General features: G+C 34.4%; 1 protein-coding gene across 7 annotated transcripts in view; it reads right to left on the reverse strand.

Moving 5' to 3' along the window:
- Positions 1–25125, reverse strand: part of POU2F1 (POU class 2 homeobox 1) — a 113963-nt gene that overhangs the window by 25866 nt on the left and 62972 nt on the right. For 3 of the 7 annotated variants that reach the window (XM_087721480.1, XM_087721477.1, XM_087721479.1), the window contains exons 2-8: positions 24282–24350; positions 18138–18232; positions 12453–12506; positions 10778–10897; positions 8943–9122; positions 7063–7189; positions 1337–1431 (exon numbers count right to left, since the gene is read on the reverse strand). In XM_087721480.1, coding sequence (XP_087577606.1) covers positions 1337–1431; positions 7063–7189; positions 8943–9122; positions 10778–10897; positions 12453–12506; positions 18138–18232; positions 24282–24342 — 732 coding nt within the window. In that variant the 5' untranslated portion in view covers positions 24343–24350. The remainder of the gene's footprint in view (positions 1–1336; positions 1432–7062; positions 7190–8942; positions 9123–10777; positions 10898–12452; positions 12507–18137; positions 18233–24281; positions 24351–25125) is intronic. The other 4 variants (XM_087721481.1, XM_087721478.1, XM_087721483.1 and 1 more) reach the window with 4 other exon arrangements.

A 25125-nucleotide genomic window follows, 5' to 3' on the forward strand; every position in this document is an offset into this window, starting at 1 on the left:
GATGATTGATGGGATGAAGCACCTTTCATGAGGAAAGGCTACAACAATAAGAAGGGTATGGGAAGATATGATAGAATTATATAAAATCATTGATGGCATAGATAAAATGGATAGAGCTAACTTTTCTTCTGACTCTCCTAATGTTCCACTGAAATGATCCACTGAAAATAAACAAATGGGGATTCAGGATTGAAATAAATATCATTTTAAAACCTTGTTGGAATAATAGAAAGAAAAATCTTTCAGAGAAAGAGATATCAGAACATCTCTATTTTTCCTTCCATGGTAAAGATTACAAGATCAGTTAGAACAATTAATCAGTGGAACAACTTGCCTCCAGAAGTTGTGAATGCTCCAACACTGGAAGTTTTAAGAAGATGTTGGATAACCATTTGTCTGAAGTGGTGTAGGGTTTCCTGCCTAAGCAGGGGGTTGGACTAGAACAGTGTTTTTCAACCACTGTGCCGCGGCACACTAGTGTGCCGTGACATAGTGTAAGGTGTGCCGTGGGAAAAACACCCGCCTATAGTCAATATAGGCACAGAGTTAAATTTTTTAAACATTTTCTAATGGTGGTGTGCCTCGTGATTTTTTTCATGAAAAAAGTGTGCCTTTGCACAAAAAAGGTTGAAAAACACTGGACTAGAAGACCTCCAACGTTCCTTCCAACTCTGCTATAGCATAGTATAGCAGAGTTGTAAGGGACCTTGGAGGCATAGCATGCTATGCTATTCTGCAGTCTCTTGCTACTGAAGGTGGATACTGCAGCACCTAGAGATAGCAGAATAGAAGAGAAAGATCTGGAGAAAATCACAAGAATGGGGCAAGGACATTAACTTACCAGTGATATGATGAAGACTATGTTTGGAAAGAAAATATTCAGCATTACTCCTCTCTCATTCTCCCTTTCCCCTAAAACAGGGGTCCCCAATCCCTGGCCCACTACCAGGCTTTAAACGGTTCAGATCCGGACCATGGAAGTAGTGGGAGAGTACGCATATCCCCACTTGTGTGAACAAAACTGGAAAGGTTGGGGAACTCTGGCTGAAAATACTATGCTTCCAGTAGCCTTTAAAATATTTGTTTGCAGGCAATTGAAAATGAATTGGTAATGTCATTCCATGCCTTCTTGTCCAGTAAATTTGTGACCTTGGAAACAACCACAGCAATGTGTGACCCTATAGAATGTGACATGATAGGCATTTTGAAGGCCACCTGGATTGATAATCCTGAAGAATGAGACCAAGAATTCAAATCATGTACTATTTCATTTATTCTACTGTATCTCATCAGTTAGCAGAATAAATAAAATAAAATAAACAAACAATGAACTGACCTGAGAGGTGAAAGTGATGCTTGGCTGAGACTGCAGGAGGTTGGCTTGGCTTTGCTGAGGTAGTTGCGTTAAGAGATTCTGCGCTTGCAGGAGGCCTGAAAATTGAATTTCATTTACATAAATGGAATTAATTAGCATAGTTTGCTGACGTATGGGTTCTAAAATTCACAACATTTCTTCATGTGTATCATACTTGTTGCTCAAGCCACTGTTAAACAAAGACTATATTATTTTCTTAAAAACAATGGAAACAGAGCAGGAAGTAAAATATTAAGTAAGCTCTTATGTTATTGTGCTTTAGAAAGCATAACTCATGTGGGTACAGTCTCTCAAGCCATAGTTGCATTTTACTTCTTAGCTATAGACTAAAGATTTTAAAGAAAAAAATATGAGATTGAATTAAATTTTAAATAAATTTATTTTGCCCTTATATCACATTAAGAATCCCAAAGAATTATAGATGCTTGGAAAACCAAAAGGTTTGGAGGGCTACTTAAAACTCTTGGGACTTCAGGTTATGAAATCTACTGTACGTAGTGCAGTATATGACTGAGGTGTATACCAGATAACTGATCAGGCAAAGAAGGACATGGATTGGAAAGGAGGGAAGACCTTTGGCTCCCCTAGATGAACCATTTGTGCCCCTTTAAATTGGAAAGCCCTTCAGAAAATCAGTCTTATTCCATTCACCTCATGGCTTGATTACTACCCTGTGCTATACATATGGACTGCCTTGAATGTCCTTCAACTGGTCCAGAATGCAGCAGTGTGGTTAGTGATAGACATACCCCAGAATGTCTATGTGAGATCTCTACTTTACAAATGGCACTGGTTGCTAGCATGTGATTTAATATGTTGGATATAATCTATAAAACCCTATATAACATAGGAACAGATTATTTGAAGGACCATCTGTCTCCCCTGGTCCAACTGGTGGGTTCCAGGCTCTTTTGATTGAACAGTGCAATTAGGATCTAGGAAATGTGATTTTCTAACATGATGCCTGCCCTTTTGAATGAGATTCCCACTGAAATCAGTATGATTCTTACCCTGGTGGAATTCTAAAGGCCTTAAAAACATCCCAGGCCTTTGGTTACTATGAAAGGAATCTCTTGTGGTATTTGTTTTTCTATTATTTTATCTGGAGCAACTGGATACCAACTTGCTTTGTTTTTGTGTTTTGTTATACCCCAAACCACTCAGTCATTGGTGTTAGGCACTACTTAAATTATAAAAATAATAAATGTGAGTAATTATTCTGTGCTAACCAAAAACATTCAGCAAATCATGTTTAGGGTATGTCCCCTTTAATTCTGTTGTTCAATATTACTTGGTGAACTCCATGAATTTGCCTACAGCAATCCATTTAAAAACCAAATACAGGTAGTCCTCAACTTACAACCACAATTTCTGTTGTTAAATGAGAATTTGTTAAGGGACTTTTGCCCCATTTTACGACATTTCTTGCCACAGTTGTTAAATGAATCACTGCAGTTGATAAATTAATAACCTAGTTAAGATAATCTGGCTTCCGCATTGACTTTGCTGGTCAGAAGGTCACAAAAAGAGATCACATGACCCCGTGACACTGCAATGGTTGTAAGTATGAACCAGTTGAAAGCATCTGAATTTTGATCACATGATCATGGAGATGCTGCAAAGGTTGTAACTGTGAAAAACAGTCATAAGTCATTTTTTCAGTGCCGTTGTAACTTTGAATGATCATTAAATGAACTGTTGAAAGTTGAGGACTACCTGTAAATTGAGGGCTCTTTATTTAGTATGTATACTATATACTGTAATCTTTACTGAAGAGGAAAGGACGGGACTTAATGTTTCCTTCCAATTACTTTGATAGAGATACAGGGTTTATAGAAAATTCAAAACGTTTACATACACGTCTTCTCTGTCCTTTCAAAAAGATAGGAAAAATGAAACAAAACCTAAGACCTCATAAATTAATGGGCTTTTTTAATTTGAAAAGGAAGCCTATTTCTGATTCGTAGTAACTACAGCTCTTTTGTAAATAAAATTTTTATTTCCAAAGAAACACAAACACACAACACATAAACATAAAAGCCTCTTCGACGACATACATTGTGTTGATTGGTTACAAGGTCTTTCTGCATCCTTTCCATAGTCATCACTTGAATTTTATCAAAATTCACATATTGTCAATCAAGATATCTTTGTATACATTATTACTATGCTTCCTTTGTTTGATTATCACTATTTTAGACAAGGTATTCTAAATATATAACCATATATATTATAATGATTCATTATATCATCTTCAATATATCCAATAATAAAGATTTTTTTAATCCTATTCTGTCATTCTATTATTTTAGCATTGATAGCATTCTCTAATAATTTTCAATTCCATGTTTTTCCCCATTATTAGTATTATCAATCTAATATACATGTATACAAATTGTTATAATTATTAAACATCCATTAACCCTAGCTATTATTACATCCTTTCAACATAAGGAATTTTAAATTTTAAGTAAATTTATATTATGACATTTTATTACATCATCCTGAAATCATCCAATGATATTACATCTTTATATTCTACACAGAATTGTTTATCTTTTATAAAAAGGCTTTTCAACATCATCTACATAATCCTCACTTACTTTGTATAAAATTTCATATTATCATAGTATATATAAATGCTTTGTTATGATTATTAATCATTTATTTGACTATAGCTATTATTACATTGTACATAGCACTCAAACTTTAATTATATTTAACTAAAATTTATTGTGCTATTTCATTTCATCATCCTGTATCCTTCCAGAAATAGTGTAGTGCAATATCTCTTGCCATTTGTAAAGTCTGTATTCTAAGTGTTTTCTTGATAAGTCTTATGTGGACTTCTCTTAAGAACTTGTTGTTCATTGCATGTCTTATAACGATTTGAAACTCTCTATCTGCTCCTTTTATCAGCTTAACTTTTGTTATCATTAGTGCTTCTGCTGAGATTACTCTCATTATTTCTGCCAAATTTTCTCTCTTTTCTTCATCTATGTTCTGACATCTGAAATAAAGTTCCGGTTCATCGATTTCTCCTTTCCATATTTCACACTTGTCATTTCCCTCCACTCTCAGTTTGCTGTCAGTGTCAACAATTTTCTTATCACTTTCATATGTCTCTGTGATTTTTTGAGCTCTGTCCTCAAACTTCATCACTGTCTCCGTTCTTTCTGTATTTTGATCTATAATTTCAAGTCTCTTTTCAATTCTCTCTGTGATTATTAAAACTTTTTGAATTTCTAAGAAAATTCTTTGCACAGTTAGAGTCTTTTCTTCTTCACATTGTGCCATTTTCCAGGTTATAAACATTGCCAAAACATCTGAGACTTTTTAGGTTTCAAACAAATTCAGTGGAGTTTTTCAAATCAAAGCTTTCTCTTTCTTTCAAAGGAACACCTGTATAAACAAAACGTTTTCCACTGACCCTTTCAGTAAACAAAGCTTATAGCTTTGTAATATCAGGTATTGCCAAGCCTCTAGCCACTAGATGGCAGTGTTACCTCTTTTCCATCTGTTTTTGCCTCTCTTTGTAAATTCCAAGCTCCAGAAGACAAAAAAAAGTTTAAAAATTACGCTCCGTCCAAGCCTTACGAGAAAAGAAACTTTTAATCCACGAATACAAAAAATGGAAAAAGTATAGAGGAAGAAAGAAAAAAAAGAGACCAGTCCAGTTTAAAAGTAAGAGGCATTTGTAAAAAGTCTATCCATAAAAAACAAACAAAGTTAAGGTAGAAAAGATAACATCATAGTTTTAAACTAGGGCTAATTCGCCACTTATTTTCTTCTGTCTTCAATTTTATTTTAAACTCCAAGTCTTTTGGGTTTTCCCTTCTCTAATAATAAAAAATTTCCTCCCCATTTTGACACACAGTTTCTCCTGTATTGCTTCTGTTTCAGGGGCTTGTCCTAACCTTCTGCAGCCATTTTGGCTGCTTCTCTTGTAGCTGGCAAAAAGAGCTTTCGCCTGGATCAATCAGGGACTTTGCAATGTCCCCTGAGATCAGCAGGACATGCTCTTCTCTATCACTGTTCCTTCAGAACAGTTTAGGTACAAAAGGACCGTCCAGGAACAGAGATATAGACAGCAATCCTGGAGCCCCAAGATTGCATGTCGTGTTGTTGCGACATCAAGCCCCGCCTCCAGTAACTACAGCTTTTTGAACTGCAGATGTTACATGAAGTTGTGCATAGTTTAAAAGCAAGTGCACATGGCTTTCAATCTTTTTGATCAAGCCACACCAGATAAAATCATATTAAAGCACTAAGAACACATCCTCTTATTAAATCCAACTTGGAGTGATTTCTAAGAATTTCTATAAATTACACAGCAAACAATTACTTCATATTAGAAACTATACTACAGGAGTTAGTGGACTTAACCGCTTAAGCGTATGCTATAGTTAATATCTATACTTCCAAGAAAGCATATAGGAAATTTAATAGCAATTAGCAACTTTTGATATCCATTTCTAAGTTCTAAACCTTATATCGATACCTAAACATTTAAATTCAACCTAATCAAAATTTAATCCACGCCAAAAAATATGTAGTCTCATCCAATAAGAGAGCAGCTGTGGAGAAGCTGACATAAATGTTACATTCTCAGTGTAAAGCCTGTTGTTATATGTGAATGTGTGTATATCTTTTACTAGGTGTTAATAACATAAAAATCCTTGCAAGATCTCCACAGAGATAATCAGGGAACCATCTTCTGGATGTTTAACCACAAGCATATTTCAGAGGACCTGTCCAGAAAGTGTTTTGCCCACAGAACTCCATTGTGAGCTATTAGCCAGAAGTTCCATATGGGAATACTGTGGTAAGCCAAGCCATTACTTAAAAAAATCTCTACTGGGCTCCATGTCTAAATAGAGGTTCTGCCCTTACTGTTTCTTATCAGATTTCTCCACATGTATTACTAGCAATATACAAATGGACCTTTGTTCTAGCAAATTGCACTACCATCCCATTTCCTAGAAAGCCAGTGTTTAATAATGGTTGATACAATTGGTCCTTAAATGGTAAAAGGAAAAGGGGAAGGGCAAATTATTTGCCTTTATCTATAAGCCACCAGCATTTTGTGCTTCCTGTAAGCCACACATGTCAAACTCACGGCATCACATTGCTGCACGACATTTTTCCCCTTTGTGGAGCTGGGGTGGACGTGGCATGCGCATGATGCATCTGGCCTGTGGGCCACCAGTTTAACACCCCTGCTTTAAGCCAAAAAGAAAAAAAAATCTATAATATAAAGATACTATTCTCATAACAGAGTCCTCTTGAAGGTTTATGGCATGTCTGTTCTGTAGAATTTGCTGGGAACAAGCTCAGCCAATTAACTATTAGTCGTATTTGCTTAAGCTTCAAGTAAGTGATACAGCTGAACAACTTCTAAACATTCTGAAGAAATGTAAATTTGTTGCTGATTAATCAATATGCAATTAGAATAAAAACTATTTAAAAAAAATTTCTTTATCTTTCACACAGAAAATGATTCGTATAAAGGGACACTAAGTAGATACATCCTGATCAGGTGACTACCGTCAGTCAGATGGTTCCAATAGAACAGTTTCTTTTTCTTACCCCAAAAGAAGCATGCCTGTAACCAATTTTTTTAAAATTAGTGTCTCAAAAAAAAAAAGGAAAACTCTAAAAGATCATCTCAGAAATGTATTGCTTACCCTGCTGCCCCTGCGGTGTTTGTGAGATGATGAACTGTGCTGGTTGCAAGTTGGTTGTTGGATGCACCAAGACAAACTGTTGCAGATTGAGATTTTGTTGCTGGAGCTGCTGTAGATGCTGCAGATCCTTCAAGAAGGAAAACATATGAGATATCCAGAACTAAGCATCTTCCCCTTCTCCTTTTTATAATAAAATAAAGCCAAAGGAAGGACTCCAAGCTTCTTGTTCCCTGAACACAATGTACTTATATACACCATGATATACTTTGGCCACCTAATGAGAAGGAAGGACTCACTGGAGAAAATCCTAATGCTGGGAAAGATTGAGGGCCTCTTTGAAGGTGCTCATGCACCTACTTCTGTGCAAGCAAGTGGGGAAAAGATATTGCCTTTCTCTATTACCTTTTCTCCTCTCTAGCCACCAAAATGTGTAGGATTTTAACATTTATGAATAAAAAAAGGGATGAAATATAAATGAAGCAATGCACACTTCGTAAATGGCCAAGACAAATTCATCATCAGCAAAATGTTTACTATTTTTGTATTAAAAAATAAATACTGGGAATCGTACTGATGGATTGACATGATGACCACTGAAACATTGGTAAATCAGAGGTAACAAATTACTCAACATGTGGAATGGTAAAAATGGATTATTTTATTTATTTATTTATTTTATTTATTTATTGTTAAAATTTATATGCCGCCCAATCCCGAAGGACTCCGGGCGGCTTACAAAAGAGAAAGAAAGAAAGAAAGGAAAATAAAAAAGGATACTTTAAAAGTTCACAAGGCAGGCATTTGTTCTAATCGGGGCTGGACCTTAACAATGATGTTTTATGATATGAAAATAAGTGTTTTGCTATTTATATTATCCATCAGTCTCTCATATAATACTGTTATATAACAATATGAATAACAAAAGCTAGACAGAAGACAAGAAACATCACTACATAATTTTGAAAGATCTGCTTAATGACTTTATATAGTTTGAAAATTTCATGAAAATTAATGGGAAAGGCCAAACTTTTATAACAATAAGAGCAGTTCCCTAATAATATTAATGGTCTTCCCTTTACTAGATGTGTTCAGGTAGAAAGGCTGAGGCTGATTTACCATTTGCCATTAATGAATTAATTTGATTCATACTCAGCACAAGGATTTTAACTTAATGGTCTATGTGCCATTTGGATGATCTCCTAAGTCATTGATTTCAATGACTAAATTTATTACAAGAAATAGTTATTTGGTGGTAAGTTATAATAGAAATTCAAATAAGAAAAGCCATGTTGTTAATGATAAAGGAAATGATGGAAGTATTTTCTTCAGCCTACAGTGTAAAAGCTTCTAGAGCAGTAGTCCCCAACCTTTCTGGTTTGATAGCCTGGCAGAGGGGAGAGAGGATAGTTCTTTGTGTGCAGCAGGCATGCATGCTCACATGAGCACTTAATTTGTGAGACTGGCAGATACATGTGCATGCCGTTCACACAAATGGAGCTGTGCATGCATACATGCTCACCCACTACTTGCGTGGCCCAGTTCCGAATGGGCCACAGCCCAGAGGATGAGGACTCCTGTTCTAGAGGTTACATGAAGATTTGAACATGAAGTTTTGCTTTGCTGATTCCACAGTTCAGCTTTATCAACTAAGCTTCCTCCTCTCACTTTCTACTTTTTTTAAAAAAAATCCTTCCTTCCTGGATTGAATAGTGATAGATTAAAAAAGTTACACACTTTCTGCAACAAGGATATGGCACAGCAGTTACTGGGCACCCAAGACATTCTCACAACAAGATATATAATGGATCTAAGCTTCATCTGTTCTGTGAACAACAAAATAACATTTGGCAAACTAAAGCCATTAACAGTTTGAACCTCACCTGTGCAATTTGTATCGGCTGAGATAGAGGAATCTGTGTCATGGGCGTTGCAGCAGAAGCTGAGATGGTGGCCCCTGCAGCATTGTGCTGCTGACTGGCTGAATGCTGCACTGCAGCTGCCAGCAACTGTGCCTGTGCCTGTTGTAGTAATAATTGCTGCTGGGCTGGTGTTAACGTAAGCTAGAAACAAGTTTTAGGACATTCATTAATAAAAGAAAGGAAAAGCTGCTTTCTTAAGTATCACTGTTAATTTCTCAGAAGTTTTTATTAGATAAGCTATTTTATATTTTTTGCTTCAGTATGACTGAGATCAGAGAAGCAAGAGTCTCTATGACTCCTCTTCAAGATTAATGTGAAAAAAGTAATTAGCAAGCAAGCAATGGAGAGAAACAGCACTGACAGGAAATAGCAAGCAAAAAGAACAAGCCATCATTGACAGGCTTTGAAAGGAAATTTACATCTACCAGAAGCACAAGCGATTAGCCAGATGAATGAAAAATAGCAATACTGGCTGTGGTTACCAAACAACTGATAATACTCCAGCTGCTTCATATTAGTATGAATCCCTGCCATGTTCCATCGTCCCCATTATGCCTTAAGATATAGATGAGGAACATGTGCACCATTTGTTCCTTTCCAAGGCACCCCCTCTTCCGTCTGTCTTTTTGTTTTGATAACATTGAGCTGGTAAGTTGACATCTCTGCCAGTTTCCAAACATGCATTATCTCTATGAAACAGGTGGCATCGAACTCCCTCTGACACATTATTCTTCCCAGTTTCTGTAATGAGAGAGCTGCTAGGTTCAAAGACCTGAATCCACTCCCTATATTACAGGCAAGAACATTTCAGCAATATGACCCAGACAGCATTTCAATAAGCCTGAAGGATGCTGAATAGGTCCATGCAAACATTCACACATAATCTTATCCTAAGCCTTAAAGAATGATACTCAGATTACAGTAAAATTGTGATTTATATGTTATTTTGCTATTGTTATGGCATACATGCTCAATTGAAAAATGTACAAAGAGCTCAACTGAGAAGCCTATTTAAAGAGCTTTTCATCTCATGCCAACTTTTAAAATGTTAATCTAAGGGTTCATTTTTCTATATGAAAAAGAGAATATCAACAAACCAAAACATGTATTAAAAGTTACACTTTAGGATGAATATTAAAATACCTGATTCAATATTCATGAATAGGAGAGTAATTTTATTGTGACTTCAGAGACGCCAATACATTTCTTATTTCAATCATGTAATAAAGTTACATTGCTGTTTCTATGATGCTACTGATTTCATCACAAATTGCTTGTCTTCTAAAATTTATGTTTAAGTTTCAAAAGAGTAGAAAACAAATGTATAAAAATGTACTAACAGTTTAGACTAAGAGGTTTTGTTAAAATTATCTATATCTACAATCACTAACATTTTGCAATAGAGCTGATTTGCTTAGGAGATTTCAAATGTATTTATATTTAGGTAAATATATTGTTGTAGCCAGCAAGGGCATTAAAAGTGTGAAACTTAAATACAACATATTGGGCCTAGAGATCAAAAGTTCACTCTATTAGAATCCAGAGTGTCATATGAAAATGCACTATTTAAAAGAAACAGCAAAGAGAATTTTTGTACTTTCTCTCTTTACGTAGAGTAATTACCAGAAAAACAAAAAAAAATCTCAATTTTATCATCTTGTCAGAGATTTACAGGAATGCATAATATTGATAAATTCAGATTCACTGGGATTACTTCATTTTCCTTTTATGGGTTGTTTGGCTAATACCACAACTTGAGAAGGTTGCTCATTCTCATTCACTACAACTGATCTTACCCCAGTTATCTGCCCTCCAGCCAACATAAGCTGTGTTTGCGGTATGGCCGCCTGAACTGAAGGCTGCTGTGAAGGCTGGCTTGGCTGCTGAGTGTCCCCAGATTCTTCATTAGATTTAGACTAGAGAAAGAAAAATACAAACTTTGTAGAACACAGCAGTTATTAGTGTGGACAAAAACATATTCTACTGTAGTGTTTTCCCTGTTCATTGATTGCGAATTAATTTGTTTAAAAAAAAAACACTTTAAAAAGCTTATTTATTTCTATAAGTAATCATAGATAATAGATGGGGTTGTATCTGCTTTCGCACCAGTAAAAAACAAAATATTTGGAATAAAAGAAAAGAGCAGTAATTTCAGATTATTTTCATAGTTGGATAGAAATGAATATGTTGAATACATAAAGCCTCTGATTTATTATCTCCCTATCATTATGCATTGGTTTAAACCAATACATTAATTAGTGCTGCTAAAGCTTCCAAACTTTCCTAGTCAATGCAATGTTACTGATAATTCTTAGATGCACACCTTCACCAAGTATGTGACATTGCCCAACCCTATTAATTACTGAGAAAACCAATACTAATACACTGAAGGTTTGGATCACAAGATCACAATTTCCATATATCCATTTTATCAATATGGCATTCAATTTAAACAAGATACTAAAATGTTTGTATACCAAACATACCAAAGTACCAAGGGAAAGAAAACTAACACTCAGAATGCAAATATTATTTCTAATCAGTGAAGTTCTGGTATTTTTAATGGCAAGCTCAGTTTACATATTTAAACTATTTTATAGAAAAACAAATTAATATATAGCCACAAGGTAGGAAATGCAAGCAAGAAAGCAAAAGAAAGACGGGGGAGAAAAGCCCAAAGAGGGGTTTATGCTAATTAAATCGCTTATGGAGAACATTAAAATTCTGCATAGATTTGCATATTTTCCACCACCTGTTTTGGGGACCGCAGAGCAGGCTAATTAACATAGAGGCTCTGATTAATTCTGCCAGTCATTGAGAGATAATTACAGCACAGGACTGTAAACATTCTGCACTGGAGATATAGCCTGTTTGCCAACATCTCTCTCTGGGATTGAAAAATTACCATGGCAACCAAGTCAATGTTCAGCCTCTTTTTTACAGAAGAAGGTCACTTTTCCTATTCCTTTCAGAAGCATCATTTGTAACTAGATGTGTGTTCTAGAGGGCTTCAAGAATAGTCTTCGGTCTTTAGCATTCTTATAATGAAGCCACTTCAAAATACTATTTGTTATATTCCTTTTCTTTTTTAATATATTACTTGAATGTCTTCATAGTAAGAATCAGAGGATCACAATTTGGTGTAGCATCATACAATACACAAAGCTTATTTAGTCAGCTATATATCTTTGATAGAAATGAACAAGTTTTAGATTCAACTATTGAAAATAATGTAATTTCTCCAACATTGTATAACTTTCCAAAATTATATATTAAAAAGGTAGGATAAAATGATGATGATATTCGCTTCCGTAATATAAAAGTAGCTCTTTTTAATAGTATTAACAGCATTAATTGCTGTTGAACACCTAAGTTGATTATTGATTACACACTATAGTGTATATAGTGTCACACTATTCATATTTCAACTAAATGGACTGAGATAGATGAGAAATTTATAGTAATTCTTACCTGTACATTTAAGGATTGGGCAGCAGCTTGTAAACTTGATCCAGGAAGCTGAACCTATAAAAACAATTCATTTTTATCAATAGAGTCAGCAAAATGGTTGCAAAGTTTCCCAGCTTGAAAAAAATATAATAAGTATTATGTCTTAAATACTACTTAAACCCTGAAGGTTATAGTAAGATAGGCTAATAAAATATTCTAGTTAGCAGAATGCAATGGCAGTATTTGCCAAGAAAACTACATTGATATGAAATCATAATGAGTGAAATTTGCTAGGAGGTTGAATCCCATTGCAGAATTGAACTGATCAGGAATGTTTCAGTAGCTGACTAAATCAAAACAGCATTTTTTATGAAGCAGTCAAAATTAGAATCTTATTAAAAGTTCATTAGAAAATTGTGGAACACAGAATCATAAATAATATGCATCTCACTAAATGTTAAATTTCTTCAGATTTTAACATGTTGTGTGAACCTGTGGATGGTAATGCATTCTTTATCAGCTAAAAATCACTCCAATGAAAAATTTTAAAATGTTTTTCTCAAAGAGACTAGGGCATCCTTATACAGAAGTTTAATGATTTTTTAAAAGTAGGGATTTCCACCATGTTGTGTATCATTTTCATAAGAACACAAACTTCCAAATTATAAAGGATATGGATTTTCCTACACACTGTGTTGAACTACAGCACAGCTCTGGGAACTCAAATATATCAGGTAGCATATATGTAAATAGGAGACATAAGCAAGGTAGTTAAGATATAAGCAAATACTTTTTTCCAACTTTTCCCACATTTCTGGGTTGGATTCCACAAAAGTATAAGAATGCCATCTGTCACCAAGCAAGTAATTATCCTGTAAAAAAGCTTCTATCAGCAGTGCCAACAGCCAGTTTAATCTCTCTGCTCAGTACTATTTTGAGAAAGAATAGTATTCATTAGAGAGGTTTGCAAACCAGCATTGCAACATAGCTGTCGTAGAGATATGATGAAGGTAAAAACAATATTTTGTGTTTCAATTCTTTTTGTAGTATCAAATTATGAATACATTCCTCTTACACATAATTGGCAAAAAAACTTAAGACCACTTTAATGAAAACTAAGTTCAACATGCTGCATTACTTTTTTAAAAAAAAAATCTCATTAGATAATTGTGAATGATGCTATATTCTGCAGTAAACATATTTGTATAGCCTAAATTTTATTCTTAAATAAATTCATCCTATATTGTAGATGAGCCAATTGTCCCAGATGTGTGTGTGTATGTGTGTGTGTGTGTGTATGTATGTATGTATGTATGTATGTATGTATGTATGTATGTATGTATGTATAATAAAAGTATGAACTGGATATCAACTTGAATAGAGCACACACATTAGCAAGAATGCTAAGACGTTTTGCCAACTAATCTTGCAAACTATGTGAACTTAAAAACAATATACAAGCTGTTATCATTTTATTGTTAACTAGAGAATTGTGACCCACTGAGTCATCATTTCAGAAATATTTCATTACCTGAACAAAAAGGTAGAATAATTATGGATGAGCAAAGAAGCAAGGGGAGCAGGAGCAACTTGATTTCTTGCTGGCTATCCCACAGAGTTTCCTTTTAGGAAACTGGCAGTGAATGTTTGGAAATCACTATCATGTGACTGCAGCTGACTGTGACGGTGCAGCCACTAAAACTGGCACAACTTTCCTACATTTTATTCCCACAGATTTTATACGTATTCGGTAAATTAGTCCGTCTGAGATATGCTGATTCTAAAATGGTGGTCCTACAATGCACTGTTTTACCAACTGAAGGTTACAAACACACACACACATTTAGTAGTATATAAATGGCAAAAGACATGTTTGAATTTTATCTTTTATACCTACTGCCCAGTGACAAATTTATATACATTCTAAATTATCTTAAAATATATTTTAAAAAAACAACCAGCACAGAAAGCTTAGGAATAGTGGACAATAGATGAATTGAAGATGTTCACTGGAGGTAGTCAGACAAAATGATTTAATTGTTAGAATACGTGTATTGTAAAATACGTTTATATATATGTGTGTAATACATGTATATAATACATTAAAATTGATGCATGTATAATATTATGTATATTCTCAGGCATGTTCCTTGATCACCTACATGTATATACCCTAGCATCATCCTGATCATTTTATGTATTACTGCCTTGTTGCATTTGCTTCAAACACCCAATATTCTATTACATTTCAGTTTTAGTGAACATTCTAGGACCCAAGGCTAAGATAGCCAAATCACGTTGATTTTGTTTACTAAGATATTTTTTCCTGCACATCTCATCAAGAAGCATAACCAAACTTGATTAAGCTAGCCAATTTTCCTAGTAGCACTAGCTGTATGCTACATACATTGCAATACCTGAACTGGGTTTGGAAGTTGAGACAAATAATCTCTATGGTTTGCACAAGAAATAGTACGGCTATGTATACAAAATCGCCAGGACTGAAGTTTAATCCGAAGGAAACTCTATTAGAAAGCACAGGCTTGTTTTCTTGTCTATATCTGAGAAGGTTCGTGCAAGTACAGGAATGCTTCTGTGTTCTGCCATTAAAGAATACTGTTACTGAAACAGGTATTAATTAAATAGGACAACTCAAACTCAAACTGTGAATTAAGTCTCTCTTTTTTTAAAAAAAATAATACTTTACTGTATAGAACAACACTGTATAGATAAACTAGAACTATTGTGGTATTTTCTATTACAGGTAACTGATTTCCTAAGTCCTTTCAGGTACAATACATTGTAGTAATACAGTTGGGAAAAAAGAAATCCATATGTAACATATTTTCCATAGAACCAGAATTACCACCTAAATTGTCAGAAAATTCTAACATCTGTCAGACAAACAAATAGAAGTGTGAGAGAAATTGATCTTCTAAAACAAGTTTTACCAGATGTAGAAATAATGAAGTATACTGGCAGCTGGTAGGTAGACAGATAAAATTTATTTGCCACTCATGTCGCTGTGGGGCTACTCTGGCTGGCTTACAACAGTACAATGAAATTTTTAAAAAAAATGTAAATATATGTAAATATAACAACAGTAAAACAATGAAACAATAAAAATAAAGTACTGCAATATTAATTACAAGATGGACATGGAGAGAACAGGATGTACAGGGGGAGTTAGGATCAGCTAGTTAGTCCAACGACGACCTCCAGTGTTGTACTCCCTCACTGGGTACTAGATCAACTGGAAGAGCCAGGTCTTTAAGCTCTTATAGAAAGATAAGAGGGTGGGGGCAGACCTTACTCCAGGGGCATGGATGTTAATGATCATGCCTTTCTTTACTTTTATGGGAGAAAAGTACCTGACAGCCATTTATTCTTACAAATAACAGTGGAAAAAAAATCCTTAAAAAAAAAAAAGACAACTGTTTTTCACTTTAAAAAGTAAATGTGAGAAGGGGCAATCGATTTTAGGCTATAGTAACATTTCCGAAATTTCCAATATTTTCCAAACAAATAAATAAAATCTGTTAAACAAAATTCAGAAGGGAAACATTTGCTCTCCTTTCCAAATCAAAATTCACTTTCTATTTTGGAAGAAAATAAAAACATTTATTATGTGATCCACAGAATTTGGAGGCAGGGAAAACTAAATATAAAACTAATAAACTAAACTAATAAACTCAACTTTTGGAATTGAGAAGTGAAAGGTCTGACAAATTAACCTCCAACCATGCCAATATTAAAAGCCCCTTTGACTATAAGATTAAGTATTGGAGAAACAATTGGAATTCTCAACCCATTCCCTTTTCCTACTCCAAGTACCATTTTGGCAGTACCCTAAAATGACCAAGAAGGAACGCAAAATTTTAAATAGTATACAGATAGTATATAAAAAAGTGGATTCTTTTGAGCAAGAACCTCCATGTGCTTATCATATAAAGAATAAATGCTATATAGAAAAGGGATAGGCAAGCAAGAATCTGTCTTTTTATCTCACCAAAACTAATATATTATAAGATAATTTTGATTTATTAGGTGTTCTAAGGTACCCAAAAGATCAAACAATTTACAAGTCTAGGAAATACCAGTGCATTGTAAAATTATGGTTTAAGTTGCAGCTTTAAATGTCTGTTACATTAGAATATGAAACTCTTCTTTCACTCCTTAGCTGCACTACACTAACTTCCTGACTTCTAGAATGAATAATCATCTCATTTAAACATGGGTTTTAAAAATCTGTCATCCTACTTTGAATATGACAATAGAAACAGTCAAGAAACTATTTTTGTTCAACTACTCTTTATGTGGCAGACTCCTTATTCATTTTTTCCCCTTTTCGATAGTAAGAATCTGTAATGGAAAATTATTTTTACTATCAACTGCCACTTTTTAAAAATAGTGTTTTACTGAAATGTTTTTATGTACAGTATATACAATCACTGTGCTACCTCTTCCTCTGTTCGTACATATTTTTCTCCTTGTTTGCCAACCACTTGATTTGTAAAATAAATAAATAAAATAAAATTTCATTGTCAAAATCCTTCATCTCATTCATGATGACTACTGGAAATTCTTCTGCTAACATTCGTTTAACTACCCCCTAATTATCTGTTTAGCACTTAGGCTTCTAGTGTCTGAGAACAAGAGATTTTGAAATCAAATGTCTGAATCAGTCATGTTTCCATCTAAGTACATAAATCCAGTCAAATTAAATCAAACTCAGTAAGGCATGACACTCTTCAAACGTATTGTTTATAATCAAGTTGTGTGTGTTTGTGTGTGCGTGCACATGTGCACCTTTTGAATCAGAATTGACTTTCTAGAAACCGCCTGGACTAATACCTGTAGTTTTCCTGACAAGATTTTTGGAAGCGGTTTGCCAGTATCTGTTTCCTATAGCTGGGAGTGTGTGACTGACCCAAGGTCACCTAGCTGGCTTTGTACCTAAAACTTGATCTTGGTACTCAAACTAATGGTCTCCCAGTTTCTGATCTGATGCCTTAACTACTGCATCAAATTGATTATCCTTATTATTGTGATCCTGCTACAAAATTTGCATCATTCTAGACAAATTAATTAATTGGATTCCAAAGCCATCAACAGTTATTGATAGTAGCTTTTACCTAGAAACTGAAAATAAGCAATAGTCCAAGCAATGGTAACAATTATTATGATTTGCAGCCTCTAGTTCACTTGAAGAATCAAGTTTTATGTAATAACTTTTAGCTGAATTTCAGTATCTTTATAATCAGTAAATTATAAAGATAATTGGAAATTATTTCATTGCTCTGTTAATTGTCTTTTTGACAGCCCTTATATTTCAAAAACCTTATGAATGTTCATAATTTATGTAATTATTTAATATATGCAATTGTATGATGTGCTAAGAACATTGTGTAATTTTGTGGATATGCATGGATTCCTTCCCATGGCAATATGAGACACTGTAACAAAGGACATATTACATGATCATGATGTATTCTTTTTATAAAGAAGCAACTGAGCATTTCTTTTTGCTGTTTCCATTTTTAATTTTCTTCCATATGTTGGCTGCTAAATATTTCTAGAATCTGGCAAATTTTATAGAAGTTATTAAAATATCAGCCTTATACTCTACTAATCCTGAACATAAAAATTATCTATATGACTTTTTTCAATAGGTCTGTATAAAAGAAAAAAAAAACCCATGCTTACCTGATGAAGATGTCCAAGGAACGCCTGGGCTGTGGAGATTGCCCCTGGAACAGGCACCGTCTGTTTCTGAAAGTCTAGGCCATTTGTTTGTGTGCCTAGAAAAGCAAAGTTATAGCTAATTAAAATTCTTCTTAAAAGACAATTTTGAAAAAATTGCTGGTTCCTTAAAATCCAAGTAGCAATTCAAAGACAAAGAGCTTAAAATGCCCATATTTTAAGTCTCGGTATTTAGTAAAATTTTAATATTACCACATTTATTGTTCTGTTTTAAAGCCACTTATTAAAAGCCCACAGTAGAATAATGTTACTAAAATTTCCATCATAAAAGTTAAAAATCCAACTAGCTAAAAATACAAATATATAAAGATCAACATTATAAAATACAAAACAAGATTTAAAAGAATTAGTTGATATAGAAGCTAAATTGCTGAAGGAACTATGATATCGCCTTAAAAATTTAGATAAACAAACAAGTCTTAGTCTGAAACTAAACAAAAAATAAAATAAGTGCTATGCAACTTCTCAGATCATCCATTAAATCAGTAATCATTATTAAAACAATTCATTCTTCATCCTCAGAATGATAGGCAATTGGAGAAAATTCTCAGTACATGATGGATACACATACTGTATTGCAGAAGAATTCCTCAACTTAGGACCACAATTGACCCAAAATTTCTGCTGCTGAGTGAGACATTTGTTAAGTGAGTTTTGCCCCATTTTACAATCTTTTTCTTGCCACATTTGTTATGTGAATCTCTGCAATTGTTAAGTTAGTAACATGGTTGTTAGCTGAATCTGGATTTCCCATTCACTTTGTTAGAAGATCACATGATATCAGGACATTACAACCGTCATAAATACAAGTCAGTTGCCAAACATCTTAATTTTGATCACATAACTATGGAAATGCTGCAACGGTCATAAATGTGAAAACGGTCAGTTATTTTAATGCAACTGTAACTGTGAATGGTCACATATGAACTGTTGTAATCAGAACACTTGAATAAATATAGTGTTAGGAAAATTAAAAAGCACCTAAAATATTAAGACAAAAAGTTTACAATAAAGTTAAAATAAGTTGGAGTATAAGACGCACTCTTCTCCCCAAAAGTGGGTGGAAATGTCTGTGTGTCTTATACTCTGAATATTGCGGCATGGGGAGGACGGGGTTGGTGCGGCACCGATCAGCTGCTCTAGAATGGACTGTGGCAAATGGGTTCTGGCGGCAAATGGGCTGTGGTGAATGGACGGCAGCAGCAAACAGACAGTGGTGAACGGGTCACAGCAAATAGGCCAGATGAATACCGAATGGATGCTGGAAGGCAGAGGCAGATCCCCCTCCCCGTTTTCCTCCCCAAAAGCTAGGTGCATCTTATAGTCTGGAGCGTTTTATAGTCCAAAAAGTACAATAAGTTGAAGTAGTGCTGGTTCTTCAAAATATGACAGTAATAAAGCATATTGTTAATTGCTTTGGACCGAATTAGGGGCTACCCGCAGTCCACAAGATTTTTTTGGGGGGGTGACCCCTAGATTCCTCCAAGGGTTGAAACTAAACATTTAGACTCCTTTTTTTGCATTTTTGAGGCAATTTATTTGTATTTTGTATTTTGTATTTGTTTATTATTTATAGGCCGCCCTTTTCCCTGAGGGGACTCAGGGCGGCTTACAATTTATGGGGAGGGGAATACAAGACAAGACATGAGACAGTACATAAGAGGAACAATTGATAGCTTAAGTCTTGCAGATACTTCGTACTCATTTTGTTTGGTAGAACTGATCAATAGCCCTGACTACTTGTATAGTACAGCCTCAACATATCACAAAAAAATCTCAAAATCCTTTCAGCCATTAGAAGTCATGCAACCGATACAGAATGTCTATGGAGATTCTCAGTCATCCAGGTTTGATTACAAAGGTGCTTTTTCAAAGAAAGATAAAGACAGTCCAGTTGCCTTTTGAAAAAGCATCTTTGGGACAACCAATACAGAAGAAATACAACATGGAATCAGATCACAGAAATAAGTGAGAATGGAAATATAAAATGCTAACACAGAAAAAGGTAAAAAATAAAAAAAGGTTTTAATATTTGTTTCATTTAATTATATTATGATGCTTGAACACTTTCCATCAAATTGATTCTTTCAAGGATGTAATAACTGGATTTGTTGGCAGGAATAAACAACTTACTAAAATGTTCCTCAAGGCTGAACATAACTTAACCAGAATTTCTGTTATTGGAAAGAAATGGAAAAGTACTACTTTCTCTATACATAATATGAACTCTGGACAGATTAAGATTTATTATCCTAACCTATAGCTTCAACAAAATATCTTTATAGATTTTCAAATATATGATTTAGCAACTTTTAGTGAAACTAGATAGTAAACAGAAACTACATTAGATGCTAAAGAATGATTCTTTGAGAGAAGGAATGATACTGCCAGACTTGGAAGAGATGGGGAAGACTTCTCAAGAGATCATGCTCTAATCCAGCCATTACAGACATGTATTACCCATCTCCAATCTTTTCTCTTAACAAATGTTAAGAAGATGCTGCTAGATGAAGCATTTTATCAGCCAGGGTTTAGGCATGAAAACAGAATGCAATCCTCACTAGTTCCTGTTAATGATGACCAGACATAATCCTGCCTATTTTTACAGAATAGCTTCAACATGTCACACAAAACCTGGGCCAGCTCTTCAGTCATCAAAAATTATCCATTTAGATGGGGAGAGGGTGCTGCTCTTTGTCTTGCTTTATCTCTCAGTGGCAAATAATCTATCAATCAGTGATTGTATACCTTCCCAAGAAGGTAGTCTCAATAAGTTGATGGTGAGGAGTGGCTCCTCAGCATCTCCTGCTCTTTAATATTTACCCTGTTTCCCTGAAAATAAGATCTCCCTGGATAATAAGCCCAATTGGGCTTTTGCGCTCATGCACTAAAATAAGTCCCCCCCCCAAATAATGCCTCTCTGAAAATTGCAACACAGCAGCAGCTATGAGATGACCATGCTCGCCGCTCTTACATCTAACTTCCCTTGAAAGAGCAGGTTTACAATTTAAGAGGTCGCCCTGGACTTTAAGCTCCTGTAGGAATAGCAAGTGGAGGCCATAATCAGGACAGCTGCAACTGGTATCCCAGTTGCAGCCTTTTCTAGACATGAGGCTCTAGCAACAACTACCTATGTGCTCCTGGTTAGATTAGTACAGCCTGCTCTTCATGAGGCAACCATTAAATACAAGTCATAAGTTATGGTTGATACAAAATATGGTGGCAAGCACTAGAATAACCAGTGTTTGCAGGAACTATATTGATTATTTGTTGGCTTCCAGGTCCAATTGATTGTCCTAATCATTCTCTATTAATACTCTTTATTGTCAGTAAAAAATATTGATAGATTGACAATATAGATTTTGTCCATTCCATATAGCCAACACAGCAGGCTGAGGATTCTCTCCTTCAAAATAAGATGGAGATTAAATAACTATGGTTTTGTGGTAAAAGTCCCTTCTACAACAATTTGCCCCCTGAAGTTAGGATTGCCCTTAACTTGCTACCATTCTCAAAAACTGTGAAGATTGCTTTTTCAGTAAGTGTTTGGTGTGGATGAAATAATAATAGAGGCAACTGCTCAAGGGAAATATTTAGTCTGGCTGGAGTCTTGTATTGATTTGTTCTTGTTGCTATTCTGAGGTATAAATTGCCTACATTTTTTGAAGTAAGCAATATATAAATTCAGATAAATAAAAAAGCAAATAATGTATTTTATTTTCTGAATCTGAATTTTCTGAAATGATTGGTTTTAATTTTCTAATTTATAATTATGTTTCTGATACTATAATAGTTTGTTCAGAGTATAAAAAAAATTCAGGAAATGATTTGGAAATAAAAATCTGCTCATTTTAGTTATCTGAGGAAAAAACAGTAAGCTCTTCAACTCACAAGAACATCATTAAAATGAACAACTGTTTGTCTTAATAAATTGAAAGATAAATTATTTTGTAACGTGAAACTAATCCAATTGCTAAAATTAAAGTTTTACCAATTGCCATTTCAATAAATCTTGTTAAAGAAATCTCTGTCCCAGGAGTATAATAGGAAAAGAGTATGACTGGAGACTTTATATTTTTATTTAACATGAATTTTACTGTTTTAACATCTTAAAAAGTCTGCTTTCTCCAGCATACACAGCATGACTATCTGGTATGTTATAAACTTATAGAAATTTACATGGATAAGTTATAAAAGCACTTATTAACTAAGCTATTTGGTTGAATATGTATCTTACTCAATCCAAAATCCAAAGCATGTAAATAGCAACAGCAATTTGCACATATTCCCAATTAGTGTGAGCAAGGCAACTCACTGGAGTAGTGATGGCTAACCTTTGTAGTGCTGAGTGCTGAAAGTATGTGCGCACACACCCATAATGCAATGTGTGTGCACCCACTGCCCCTGCATGCGCGCATGACCTCACATGCACCCATCTCCTTTGCATGCACATGCCTTTGCATACACCCGTCCCCATGCATGCAACATCTGCACATGCATGTGACCCATGTATGACTCCTGTGCATATGCATGCGAACTATGCTCATGCACCCTGCCCCATATGTGCACACATCTCCCACATGTGCCCCACTCCCCACGCATGAGCGGCAGAGACCCCAAAATTAGCTGCCTGCTGGGAGTCATGCACATATGTGCAGTGGAACTGAGCTGGGGCGACGGATCATGTGCCCACAGAGAGGACTCTGTGTGCCACCTGTGGCATGCATGCCATAGGTTTGCCATCACAGCACTAGAGCCAAATGTTACATTTTGGGAATGTTGTGAGTCAGTTGAGACCAGAGACCTCATCAGTTGTTTGGTGTCTTGTGCTTATTGTATATTTATCAGCAGGTACTGTATATATCAAAACTTGCATACTTAAGACTAAGCCCTTCTTAGTGGAAATGGCCAAAAGGACCTCTTGCCCATTTCCTCTGAGAAATTTACAGAATGAGATATAATTTGACTAAAATTAGGATCAGAGAATATGGCTTTAGGATATTATTAAGTCTCATTCTAGTTTCAACCATGCTGTTCCTGAATATAATTCAGTGACCTCTTTTTCATTTCATTTACAATTTAATTAAAATGTTTATGATACTGGATGAAGCAGAAATGGTAACTGCAGACAAAATTACTGAGCAATTCATAAAAAGAAAGCATTTCTTCAGGGAATAACCAATCAATTCCCAGAGTATCATAATAAACTGCACTATTCATATATTATTCTTTATTAACTTATATTGCTCCAAACCATTGTAAGATTATTTTAGCAGTAGTTATGAAGGCTGGAAATTGTTTAAAAAATATTTTTTAAAATCAAAGGAAAAAAAGCTCTTTGTAGTAGAATTAGTGTTGAATAAAAATGGTCGTACTCAAACCAAAATACTATGTACAAGTACAATGTGAAAAATAAATTGAAAGTAAAGAAAAACAGACAGCAACTCAAAATAGCTGAAGATTATAGCTATAGATAAAAAAATTGAATTTAAAACAAATTCTTAAAAGTTATTGTTGAGACTGTTTCTTTACCAACTCCCACTGCAAATATCATAAGTTACTTGTACAATGTCAGTTAAAATAGTTGTTTTACATGTTAAAGAACAGCTTAAAAACATAACTTTTGAAATGCCCTGTTATCACTGTAAAATACTGATATAATAGACTAAACTCAAAAATAACTACAGAACTGAAATCTAGGTTGTCAATATTTTCTTCTGTTACACATAGGCAATTATTTCATTCATAACAGCAAACACAAACATCCCAACAAGCACAAAAAGCAACAATTGCCAACTTCATATTTTATTTGTAACAGGTTCTCTATCATGTGGGGGAGGGGATAAACAGAAGGTATGTATTGGATAAATACAAATCTGAATAGAGGTATTAATAAGGACAGCTCTTTATACTTCAGGACAAAATGTATATTTATTATTAATACACTTTTACATAGGACTGATGCATAGATGCCTTGCTCAACATATTGCCATACTGAACACAGAAAAGTAAGAAGCAAGTAAATCTGTTCATGTAATTACTGTGGTATTATTAAGAAATCTAATTCAAATACTATATAATCCATACCTGTTTCCCCATCCCCGCTTTCCATTTTTACAGGTTTACTGGTTTCTGACGGAGTATTCATTCTTGAGTCTGCATCAGAAATAAACAAAAAAGAGTGATTAGGAGGGAAAAGTACTACTGACTCTATCTTTATGACTGAAGTAATCATGACATATTTATTTATCAGTCTACAGTACACTGTACCCTAATTGCTAAGTTTGCATTAATGAATATATTAAGAGAAAACCAGGGCATAAAAATCCCCACATATCGCTACAAAATTTTAAATACTGCTTACTATTAAAAAGAACTACTGGAATAAGTATGTGTTTCACTGTTGCAATTAATTATTTTGGCAATAAATAAAAAATATTGGCTAAACAAGTAGCCTTACACTGATATTTTGTTTCATTGGCATTGCTCGCTGAGTTTTATTTAAACTTTTATTTTACTGAAATTCTTATACAACTTTCCTTCCACTGTAACTCTCCCAGTGCCAATCACATTTCTTGTACTGATGCAGATACATCTTCTAAGAAGTTCTCATGATATATGTAAGCTATCATTGTATTATTATGCTAACTTGAATGTGATGACACATCCCAGCATTTATTTTTAAGAAAGAACTCCTTGTCTATCATTGAAATCTCCCCAATATTGTCACTGTGGAATGGTAATACAAACATTTTATAACAATAAAACATTTACATATTGTGCTGATAGTAGGAGAGTTAAATTTATTTCTAGGAGTTAAGAAAAATATTCAAAAAAATAAAACTGAAGTGTTCTGAAATTTAAATGATGGAACAAAGACCTAAGTCATAAAAATAATTTTGAACCCATTTCAAGTACTATCATTCATTAT

The sequence above is a fragment of the Thamnophis sirtalis genome, unplaced genomic scaffold, assembly GCF_051295495.1.
Source record: "Thamnophis sirtalis isolate CommonGarterSnake01/CBP01778 unplaced genomic scaffold, rThaSir2_p1.2 scaffold_8, whole genome shotgun sequence".
Lineage (NCBI taxonomy): Eukaryota > Metazoa > Chordata > Lepidosauria > Squamata > Natricidae > Thamnophis > Thamnophis sirtalis.